At 33.4% G+C, this 12,372-nt stretch overlaps 1 protein-coding gene across 1 annotated transcript; it reads left to right on the top strand.

Moving 5' to 3' along the window:
* The first annotated feature begins 119 nt into the window (after nt 1-119).
* Nucleotides 120-10,689, top strand: LOC127876555 (cyclin-G1-like). Its single transcript, XM_052421878.1, has 8 exons — nt 120-449; nt 4,332-4,403; nt 6,059-6,208; nt 6,476-6,550; nt 7,151-7,414; nt 7,851-7,955; nt 8,681-8,880; nt 9,195-10,689. The coding sequence occupies exons 1-8, from the start codon at nt 279-281 to the stop codon at nt 9,373-9,375; spliced, it is 1,218 nt and encodes a 405-aa protein (XP_052277838.1). The 5' UTR covers nt 120-278; the 3' UTR covers nt 9,376-10,689.
* The last annotated feature ends 1,683 nt before the right edge of the window (nt 10,690-12,372 follow it).

Below are 12,372 nucleotides of genomic sequence, written 5' to 3'. Positions count from 1 at the left end.
ACTTCAAAACTAAACTATTAATAGCTGGTATGCTAATTAGACAATTGACCAATCAGCATTGAAAAGCAGACCTCAGTTTTAATCATGAACCAATGAAAAAAATTGTAACAAAACTGGCCCACCGCCAACATTCGAATTCTCATCTGTTTGACAGCTGTCGTCTGTAAACAAAGGAACAGATCGAAGACGACTGAAAATAATTTTGAAAACTTATAGAATAGACTGTAAAAGTTTGGCTTTTGCAGTTTAATTGTTTAATTTTGATATCTATTTGCACGATGGTACAGATTGACAAACTGCAAAATGGAGAAAACCAAGGACAAAATGAATTATTTTGGAAAGGTGAAATTGGGTCAAGAAATCAAGTTCAGACTGACCTGAAAGAAACTACGTCAGGACAAACGCCGAAAAAAGCAGCACAGACATCATTTTCAGCATTTACTCCAAAGGTAGGCGCCTATGTTTATGTTGTGCTCAAACAAAATTACGCTTTTGGTCATGCATTTTAATGATTTCGTCAGTAGTCAAGTTAGTGTGAGATAGTTTGGGGCGTGTCCAGACTCCAGGGTCATGTTCTGTCGGTACATTCTTGAAAAAAAAGTTTTTATGATTAAGATGCATTATGGTGAAATAAAAATAAATGTATCCTACCGCAACCCAAATTCGACGATCTTCTATTTGTATTGATTAAATGGATGATTATTGTCTTGAAATCATTTCAAAGTAATACAGCCGAGTTTAAAATTATTATTTTGTCTTATTAAACATTTCATTATTTCTTTCATTATTTGCTAAATATTGTTTCATGTAACCGTTACATCGTCGAATTTGGGTCACACTGGGATATATAAATTAAGTTTGTGTTTTGTTTATTGTAAATATTTCTGGTATGTGTCACTGACTATCTAATAGGCAATTCTTTGATGGTCTGTCACATTCTTGCTGCATTCCAGTTTCAAAGAATTTCACAAGAAATTAAGAATTTCACAAGTATTTGACGCTTCCTGTAAAAGGCTATATATACAATGGTCCACCAAAAATTGGATCAGTTTTATTACATAGGGTTGATTTTCTTTTCTGCATGTTCATTTAATAATAATATAAAATTTAGGTCCAGAAAGGCCGAAAACCAAAAAGGCCGATTACCAAAAAGACCTTACCAAAAAGGCCCCAAAGCGTATCACAAAAGGCCAAAAAATGAACCAAAAAGGCCTTAAAGCAATTATTGTTATTTTAGGTTTCAAATTGTGTTTACTAACAAATACACATAATAAACGGAGTACAACATAAAGCATGTATGAAATGTTTTATTTTCTTTATTACAAAATATACATTATTTCAATTAATTTCAATAACATAATAATATGGTTTAACATGTGGATTCTATTTTCTATTAAATTAAAGTGGAGTACGACATAAAACATGATTTTTTTTAATTTTCTTTATTACAAAAAATACGTTTACAACAAAAATTACAGAGAATATACAGTAAACTATCTCTAGGGTGGGCATTTCGTTGTCGAGGGCCTCTGCGCCTGTATGGACGAGACACATACATGACTTCACTGAGACGCATCGCCTCCCTGTATGCTGTCTGGGTTATTCCTGTATATGGACGATGCACGCTATTCATAATGCACAAATTACATATATTCCGCTATTAGTAAAAATACGTGGAACAAGTTATAACAGTATCACAACAACAATTTATTCTGTGATATTCAATGATGCACAGTAAAACATCACATACACGTTTTCGATTATCCCACATAAATTAGAGATCAAAAGAGGTCGTTATAATAAGATACTATGCGAACAGAAAATGTAAGTTTTGCAACGGACACGCGATAGAAAACGAGTATCAGTTTTTACTTGTTTGTCCTCTATATAGAGAAATATGAAAGGAACATCTAAAACCATATTTTCAAAGGTGGCCAACGTTAAATAAATTTGACATTCTAATGCAGTCGGCTAATAAAAAAGACATTATAAACCTTGCTAAATATATTTTTTATGCTAATCAAATGCGTAATAATATAGACAATCAGATATAATTTTTGATAATATAACATAGAATAAAGCAGTTTTATTTCTTCCGAATTTAATGTAGCTAGTTTTATATCGTTAAAAGTTAAGAAACTATTTTGAAATGCACAAGTAATTATCAATAGGTGCCAATAAGTGTCATTTTACACCACATGTGGGCATCTACTAATCCGTTATCAAAACAGATGCCGCAAACTGTGAATGACCCTTGACACTTGGAGACCCGGTCTGATTAGCGAGTGTTTTTTGTACATGCAAATTCTTACAACATCTTATATTTTAAACATTGCAAAAAATAGTTTACGAAGAAATTAATAATTTGTTATTTACTTAAGTATATATGTTAAATATATTAAATATTTGTCTTTTAGCAGTCACTAATCGATATGCATATATTTAATTTATTTTATTTTTTTGTTTTACATAGAAATTAAGAAAAACACTGTACACTATATATTGTGTATGTTACGTACTTTTTTGACGACATTGACTATGTTATGCGATTATAACAATGCTCATCATTTTGACCTAACGCATTGAAGATATGTATTATATCGGATTTGAATAAAACGTTCTTCGTCTTCTTATATAACATAGACGTAGATAACATTATCTACATCTCTGTATATAATTACACTTCAAGATGCAAACAGAAAGTTCAGAAAAAAATTCTTAAACGGATAATTTCTACGTGCTATTTGGCGATAATAATGCCGACTTTGATAACAAAATTAACGGCTTTTAATTTATAAAAAACTGAAGCAGCTATTACTCAAGGAAAATATTGTGACTAACAAACAATTACTGTATGCGATAATTGGCGATAATTTTGCCGACTTTGACGATGGAATTAACGGCTTTTAAGTAGACTTATAAAAAAGTTAAGACTATTTAATAGATGTGATAATTATATTCAGCATAACTATTCAATGATAATTAAAAATATTGTATGGCCTTTCTTGTTCACTTATGCGGCCTTTTTGGGAAGGCCTTTTTTGGTAAACGGCCTTTTTGGTACTATACCATATAAAATGTACATTACCTTTGGCAAATATTTCTGTAAAAAACTTTATTTACAGTAACAAATACATAAATATTTTATACTTGTATTTGTTATTTTAAATTAAGATTTTTACAGTAATTTTATTTATAAGATTACAATAAATTTTCCACTAAAGTTAGTGGGTATGATCACACCTACAAATAAATAACTTATATTCACTGATTGGACTTGTAAGGTAAATGGCACACTTTAAGATGATGGCTGCTCAATTAAATAATTTGAGCAACCACTAATCTCATCAGTGTCTTCTTACATGGCAAACCCAATCAGTGGTTCATAAGCTGTCTATTGGAAGGTGTGATCACACCTTACTAATCTAATCAATATCTTGGGAGGTGTAATGACTACACCGTGAGAGGTGTAAAGTCCTGGGGACCGTTTCAATAAACATCGTAATACAAATTTACGATACAATACATTTTTCGATGATGCATAATTGCTAAAGTCCATATCATATGTTTATAAATTTTAAGTACTTATATTACTTACATTGGCATCTCTTAAGTGCTGTATATATTTGACGAGCATAGCAAGCTAGTTCATCTGCTTATTAAAATTAAAAATTCTCTTGTTACTTAACATTGTCATACATGTATGATCGTTAATGAAACGGCCCCCAGGCTTAGATGGTGTAAAGACTAGGGGTGTAACGTCTGGGAGATGTAACGGCTGGATAGGTTTTCTGTTTATCCACCTTCCAAATTGAGTGAATATGAGTAATAATTTAATGTAACGATGTACACTTATATTGCATTAAAACAATCTTTGAATTATGAAAATAATTTACTTGCATAACCATTAATTTCAAAACTAAAAAACAATCTTAATGCACTGCAATCTATGCAAATGATGAAATAACACGACAGCGGTTGCAATTATAAACTCCACAGGCCTCGACACTAACAGTGTCCCTGGAACCCGAGACCCCCAAATTTTGGTGAGGGACACCAGTTTTTCCCAGGATTTTGCTCTAATTTTAATACTAGGCAGGGTTCCCTGTGGACACTAATCTGTAGAAGATAGTGTCAAGCCTTGCAGTCCAGCAACAATTTTGCATGTGTTGACAAAACATGAGTACATGTTTTACCCAATGTGACGCCTTATGTACCAGGCCTTTAATGTATTATACATACACTACAATAATTATTGGTCAAACATACATTTATAACTGATATAGCGTTTAAGATACACTGTTCACTTTCAATGATTGTTATTTTTCTAGGTGGAGTGTTTATTTAAAAAGCTTCAGAAACTGAAAGCAGCCCAGGACAAAATTGGACATGTATTGAGAATTGTAAGTTTTTTTTTTAAATTTTGCTCTGATATTCTGTATATTTTACTTTAAATATACCTGTAGGATGGTTTTCAGACTGGTATGTAAGGTGAATGTCCTTTTTAACCACTCTGCCATGCAGTTGGTAAAGAACAGATTTGTGTGGGCCTCGCATATTTTTATGCCCCCGGTAGGGTGGCATATAGCAGTTGAACTGTCCGTCAGTCAGTATGTCAGTCAGTCAGTCTGTCCGAAAAAAACTAACATTGGCCATAACTTTTACTATTGAAGATAGCAACTTGATATTTGGCATACATGTGTATCTCATGGAGCTCAACATTTTGAGTGGTGAAAGGTGAAGGTCAAGGTCATCCTTCAAGGTCAAATGTCAAATATATTGTGTCTGTCCGTCCGAAAACTTTAACATTGGCCATAACTTTTTCAATATTGAAGATAGCAACTTGATATTTGGCATGCATGTGTATGAAGCTGCACATTTTTAGTGGTGGAAGGTCAAGGTCATCCTTCAAGGTCAAAGGTAAAAAAATTAATAATTTCAAAGCAGGGTTCTCATGAAGCTGCACATTTTGAGTGGTGGAAGGTCAAGGTCATCCTTCAAGGTCAATGGTAAAAAAAATTAATAATTTCAAAGTGGCGTTCTCATGAAGCTGCACATTTTGAGTGGTGGAAGTTCAAGGACAAGGTCATCCTTCAAGGTCAAAGGTAAACAAATTAATAATTTCAAAGCAGGGTTCTCATGAAGCTGCACATTTTGAGTGGTGGAAGGTCAAGGTCATCCTTCAAGGTCAAAGGTAAAAAAAACACAAAAAATTCAAAGCGGCACAATAGGGGGCATTGTGTTTCTGACGAACACATCTCTTGTTTATTATTGAGAATGATGTGGTGACTGCATGATAACCTATTATCTTGCCAGTGTTTATCTAAGCATTTTTTGAAACTATTCAGGGTTTCTGCAGCCACAACATGTTTGGTTAATACATTAATTACTCTTTAGAAGAATAGGTTCAGTGTTTATGAAAGTGAACAATTTAGTTTTTAAAGTTTCAAAGAGAGTCCTCGTCTGATGAATTCTGAAGAAGCAAAAAATTGTTCAACAGGGCAATTTTCAAGACAATGCACCAGCTTAAAAGTCTTTATCATATCGCTTGATGTCTTCTGTGTGCTTGTTTTGATAGTTCTTTTAGTCTGGTCTGGTATGGCAGATCCCTTAAGATTTGAACAAGTTTTGTTTCCCTCATTTGGGCCCGATCAATGCTCTCAATATCCTTACGGAGTTATGGGTGCCAAACTACATTAGCAAATTCCAGGGGTGTCCTCACCATTGCAGTGTTAAGTTAAAAAAAGGAGAAGTTATCATTAAGAGAACCAAAAGACCCTTTTATAAGTGCTAGTTTACTGTTGGCTCGATTTATCTTCTTGTTTATTTGTTGACTAAATTTAAGATCTCTGGTGAAGGTTACTCCAAGGTCTGTTTCTTCTTTTACAGATTCCAAAGTCTTGTTTAAACTTTTTCATGGAATAATCCCATTCAAATATTATACACATAGTAATTATTTTTTTTTTTAATTTTGACAGTTAACATATTATTTGTTTCAAATAAGATTGGTATTTTTTTTCCTTTATAATAATAAATGATACATGTTTAATATTTGTAGCCTTCAGTGGGTACTGATGACAGCATAGGGGTAGCAGAGCGGGACTCTGCAGTAACCACCATAAAGTCCATGCAGACATTCTACAACTACAACAGCGACACTTTTGGAGCTGCTGTCTACTATCTAGATAGATTCATTACTAAAGTTAAGGTAAGTTGGATAAAGAAATTGTCTTTGATAAATATTATAATACAGTGTTGTTATAAACAATTATTTACATGGCCTCCCATTAATGCCTAAAAATGAAAAGGAGTGAACTCTAAATGGACCTATGGAAAATAACTTAAAAATGCATGGTATTTAAAAATAAGCAAAAAAAGAACATACAAATAAATAAATATTGACCTGAAAGACATATGTATATATTGCAAGCCCATCTCAAGTTCAGGTCCACAATTGTTTGTTGTTTTTTTGCAGGTGAAACGAAGGTACCTTTCATGTGTCACATCAGCAGCCTTCTTTCTGGCCACCAAAATGAATGAAGAAGCAGAGGTACTTTAATGTATTTAGTACTTTGATATATATAAATATATATAAGCATAGATTTCAATATATTTTGAAAACCAGAAGTCAAATTGCCCAGTGCTTGAAATTTTCAGGGTAAATGAAATTTTCAGGGAACAAAGCACTGAACTCTAGATACTTAACCCTTTCAGTGCGGGAACCGAATTTTAAAGGCCTTTGCAAACAGTTTGGATCCAGATGAGACGCCACAGAACGTGGCGTCTCATCAGGATCCAAACTGTTTGCTATTCCGATAGTATTCTTTGAAAAAAAATCTAAGAAAATGCTAATTTTAGAAATTCAGCAGACTACATTTTAGCAGACGACAAATTTCCCAGCACGCAAAGGGTTAAAGTTTCTGAATATTTAATGATAGCTCAACATACAAGAAGTATCAAAGCCACCACTATAAGCAATCTAGCCAAGTATACGGCACATTGTTATAAGTGCTTAAAAAGGAAAACAGTTACATTCTTTTTATAACTGAAACTATGGTTAAGATTGGTTGACAATGGCTTCGTATTTGGACCATTAAACCATTACATTTAATTTTTACTTAAAAACCAGTTTATTTTATTTTTAAAATAGTTTCACCCAAGTGCGTCAGATCTTGCCAGCCTTAACTGCCATTCATGGAAACCGTCTGATCTCAAGAGAATGGAGAAGTTGATGCTAGACAAACTCGAGTGGAGCTTGCATTCATCCCCTACTTGCATCACATTCCTAGAGACATTGTATGAATTGTTGAGGGTGTTTAACTTTGCCTATGAAGCTATCAACGAGGACCTATTCCTTACCATGGTGGAGAGATCTGAGCTGTACCTGAATTACTCTGCATGTGCCAAATATAATGTGAGAATTGTTAAAATAATGTTATGACCTGTACACCCTTTCAAGTGACCTATGTTAAAAGCATCTTTAAGCTACTTAATATTTCATCCCCAGGACCTTAAACTGTTTTACAGTTACAAGTTAAGTAATAACTTTGAAACATCACTGGCAATGCCAATACCCTTATGGTTGACACATTGCTGGTAATATAAGCAGGCAGGAATAGTTTCAAATGTATTTTCTCTCGCCATGATTTTCTAAACTTGCTAAAGATGACAATGTGACAACTCACTTACTGCCAGTGATTTTCAAAAATAACATTGATAATAATAAATACTTGCACATTATTTTGTTCATATAGTCTTCTCATTGTATATTGCTTCACAATATTAAAGTATCTTTATTGTAATAAGCTTATCTTATTTAGATATAAATCAGTATGAATGTTATTTTCTAGCCCTGCACGCTTGCCATGTCAGTTGCACATCAGTGTTTGAAAGAAATTGGCATGGCTTCCATGATGAATCGCTACATTCTGCTTCACATACAGGCTGTCATGCAGGTCAATTATTTATTTGGTGGCCATAAAATATGAATTTAACCTATTTATGCCCAGTGGACTCTCCCATCCTTCTAAATTGGATCAATTTATTTCCAAAATTAGGGATGTCTAGTGTATTTATTTCTATATTTAGAATATTACTTACTGAAATTCCTATAAGCAAACAGCGTAGACCAAGATGAGACGCCGCATCATGCGGCATCTCATCTGGGTCTACGCTGTTTGCAAAGTCCCTTTTTTCAGGACGCTAGGCATAAATGGGTTAAGTAAATCATACTGGAAATATATTCAAATAAATCAACAAAAAATTCATAAAAATCTGAAGACTGACTGTATATGCAGTTTGCATTACAACCAGTGCTTAAAGGGACCTTTTCACATTTCGTAAATTGACAAAATTATAGAAAATTGTTTCAGATTTGCCAGTTTTTGTTTAGGTTATGATATTTGTGAGGAAACAGTAATACTCAACATTTGCCATGCTCTAAAATATCCATTATATGCATCTTTTGACAATTTTGAAACCTGAAAATTATAAAGCGTTGCACCGCAAAATGATTGAACAATTTTGAGAATTATGATCCTCAATACAATTTGGATTAAAAGAACAAATGTGTGCACTGTGGTTAAATCTGTGTATGAAAGTTTACAGTTATATTGTTTATTATACTGGCGATAAAGAAGTTACAGCACAGAATACACATATATACTGTAAAATCTTCCAGGTGAGCGACTCAGAACTGTCAGGCTGTCAGTGTGCTATCTCCAAACAGCTGGAGCTGTACAACCTGTGTCCACAAACCCGTCCCAAATGTCTGCCTGTCCCTAGAATTGTGCCTCGGCCCAGTCTGGTGAAAAGACCGAGCTTTTATGGAACCACCGACTTGCCAACTATAGAAGAAGTGCCATGGAGTTGTGAATCAAGGTGGGATATACATGGTTATATGGTTTCATGATTGATTTGCTTTTTGTTCATGGCTAGAAAAACAATACATTTATTTTCTTACACAGACTTTGTTTAAGTATATTTGATAATGACATAGTTTGATGATGGCATATCAAGTTCTCAAGTGCAGAAATCGATAGAAATAGCTGTGACACACAAACTTGAAATGTGCTTTAAAAATTAAATAATAGTGGGTTTTACTTTTTAATACATGTATATGTAATACTCTGCAGTCTGTATAGAGTAAAAGACTTTGTATTCTCAGATAAGCATATTACCATTTACAATTACAGTGAAGAGGAAGATACTGTTAGTCCGAGTGATGTTTATTGCCCTTCTGTGGATCGTCTCCCTTTATTTGGAAATGCTGCGCAGAAGTTATCAAGTAGCTACTGTCTCCTGGTTGAACAGTGCTTGAATCGAGGGGACTCTTACTTTGTTTGTAAACCTCAGTGCAATATTTTAGTCATTTAGTTTCCTTGAAAGTTTTCTTTTGAGGAATAAACACATCTAGTTTAAACATGATTTGCTGTTCTAGTGAGAGATTTGTTTTTATAGTGTATCAAGATATATACTCATGTTATTGTGTGTTAAGGGTTGGCTGTTGTGTTAGTAAATGTTGTGAGTTTCATTAAAAAAAATCTGTTAAATGTGTTAGGTAAATGTATTATTGTCTCCTACGGGTTTCACCGGAGTGTTCTTATGGTTTGCGCTCTGTGTGTCTGTCTGTCAGTCCGTCACACCTTTCTGGATCCTGCGATAACTTAAAAAGTTCTTCATATTTTTTCATGAAACTTTAAACATGGATAGATGGCAATATGGACATTATGCATGTCATTTCATTTTGTTCCTTCGTCAACAATTCTGGTTGCTTTGGCAACAAATATATAAAAAAAATCTGACAATGGTGGAGCCGGTAGGGGACATATATTGCTTGGCAATAGTCTTGTTGAATGAGTTATTTTTAAAATTGAAGTTGAAATACTGTGCATGTAACTTGTAAGGTGTTTTATTTATGCAAGTTGTTGTAGCATTGCATTATTATTCATACTGGTATTTACTCTTTAACATGTATGCATTCTCAAGTAGGAATCCTGTTTAGTGTTAGAATTCAGATCTTAAAAGTGAATGGAAATACAAAGCAATAGTTGATAAACAGATTGTAACGAACATGCATGGTTTTTGCTAAAATGCTTTACTTTAGAGTGAATCTGTACATGTTAGACTTTAATAACATGCTTTTTGTTTACATGACAAAACACATTTTGTGAAAAAGGAATAATTGATAAATGATGATATTAATAACTGAGTGGAAACTGAATGTCAGGACTTATATTTGCATATGGACCAAATGCATGGGCTTGTAAAATATTTCATTATAAAAGTTGCTGTGATAAATCATTGTCATCCATACCATACTTTTTCTATGTTCTTTTGGGTATTTAAACAACAATTTTTGTTCTGTGTCAATTTTGTTAAGTCTTAATTAAAGGCCATCTTGTTCTCTGATCTACCTATATTCTTTAGTTGCATATCTGTAATTTTCATAAAGTTTCTGAAATCCGTTATTGATCTGTGTACTTTATTAATGCTGTTTCTGTGCTCTCATATACGCAAGTCCATTTACATTGGTTGTTGTATAAATGTTCACGTTTTTAACTGGAGCAATATTTGCCCCTCACTGCCATTGCAATCTTGTTTAACCTAGTGTATTTTTATAAAGATTTTATCATCCAAGATGTATGTTTTAACAGTATAATATATACAAATAATATTTATTTAAAAACACGTTGGTCTTTGTTGTATTATGAAATTGACAAAGTTTTGACATTTTCTCTTTCCTTCATAATCTTTAACTGGAGACAAAATTAAAAGCGTTATTATGTGTCATGGATGATTATGCTTGTGGACTTCGTCATAAAAAGATTTGAAAACTACAAATGTAACTAGACTCTACATGTACAACCATATTAAGACAGCAACAAATGGTTCTTGTATAAGACATGTCTCCTTGAGAAGTACTTTTGCTCTGGGGTTGGAACAAAAAAGCACATGAATATGATTCTTTATCAACGTTATTTTTATCATTGATTTAAATTATGCTATTGGACAGGGAGGCATGATGTATTGTACTCGTCTGTCAGTACATATATATGTGCATCTAAAAGCTGGTGTTTTCAACTCTTAAAATACTGGGTGGTTCTTGCTCAAACTTTCTCAGTTAAAATGACAATGGAAAGTTATCATATAGAAAGTTATTTTGTCTGTCACAAGTTCTGGCAGCATCGTTGTCCAGTGTATTTTCACTAACTGATTTAGTTCCAAACTTACGTGTTTGACTACTGAAAGGACCTTTCTCAACTTAACAAGAGATGTGTTTGTCAGAAACACATTGCCCCCTATTGCGCCGCTTTGAAGCCATATATTTGACCTTGAACTTGACCTTTTAACACTAAAAATGTGCAGCTCCATGAGATACACATGCGTGCCAAATATAAAGTTGCTATCTTCAATAATGCAAAAGTTATTGCAAAACTTTAACCAAGATTAAAGTTTTGGGACACACACAATGAATGAATGACAGACAGACAGGCCAAAAACAATATACCCCCGATCTTTCGATCCGGGGGCATAAAAAGTGGAATAACCACAATGTGAAGATCATTGTGTAGAAGGAATTATTGCTGTGACAAGTTTTTACAGAATGATGACCCTTTGTCAGTTTTTTACCTTACTAAATACTTAGCTGCAAATATGCAGATTTTCAAAGCCTCTTAATTCTTGCATTAGTTAAACTTCATTAGCTGGATTACCTTAATGTGTATGATTGGAAAGAAAAGAATTTTGGCTGCGACAAGTTTAGTCAGAACAAAGTCTATATTTCCTTTTTGTACACTGCAGATTATTCCGTGTCCAAACACGTGTTGTGGGGCCTTCTTTGCCGAAGACACATTTCTAGTTCAATTAATATTTATTTTAAGTTAAGTTAAAGATTAAAGTACAATGCTCATCTACCGTACTAAAAAAACATCAGTTCAAAACTAGGGCATTTCAAAGACAACTGCATGCACTTTACAGCAAGAACTAGAGTTGGTTGAAATAGAAGAACTGTTGAAAAGCTCTTCTGCTGGACCAGTTGTTTCTGAGGAAACAGTTAATCTGAACCCATTCCTTTGACTATTTCAGCATGTAAATAGTAACCACATAGCTGAATGCATCATGCTTGTGTTATAACTATTTAATACTGTCTATGTAAAAAGATACGGTGACGAGTTATCTTCATGTTCTGTATAAACTAGAAATTAAAATATATTGTTTATGGGCTAAAATTTGTGCAATTTGTTTAATTTTAAGATCCGCATGACTTTAATAAATCCGCCACAGGAATGTGCAATTATCAACGGAATGACATACCAGAATGGGGATGAAGTTGACCTAGACAATCATGTAAACACTGGGCAACATTAATGA

The sequence above is a fragment of the Dreissena polymorpha genome, chromosome 4 (genome assembly GCF_020536995.1).
Source record: "Dreissena polymorpha isolate Duluth1 chromosome 4, UMN_Dpol_1.0, whole genome shotgun sequence".
NCBI lineage: Eukaryota > Metazoa > Mollusca > Bivalvia > Myida > Dreissenidae > Dreissena > Dreissena polymorpha.
Note: the sequence above shows the minus strand (reverse complement) of the source record. Positions and strands in the feature narration are given on the sequence as shown.

What these genes read in the sequence shown, in the direction of transcription:
- LOC127876555 (XM_052421878.1), top strand. Translation starts at nt 279, where the DNA reads ATGGTACAGATTGACAAACTGCAAAATGGAGAAAACCAAGGACAAAAT. An exon ending in TTGGACATGTATTGAGAATT is followed by an intron (nt 4,404 to 6,058) that starts GTAAGTTTTTTT and finishes TAATATTTGTAG; the next exon opens with CCTTCAGTGGGTACTGATGA. An exon ending in CCATGGAGTTGTGAATCAAG is followed by an intron (nt 8,881 to 9,194) that starts GTGGGATATACA and finishes TTACAATTACAG; the next exon opens with TGAAGAGGAAGATACTGTTA.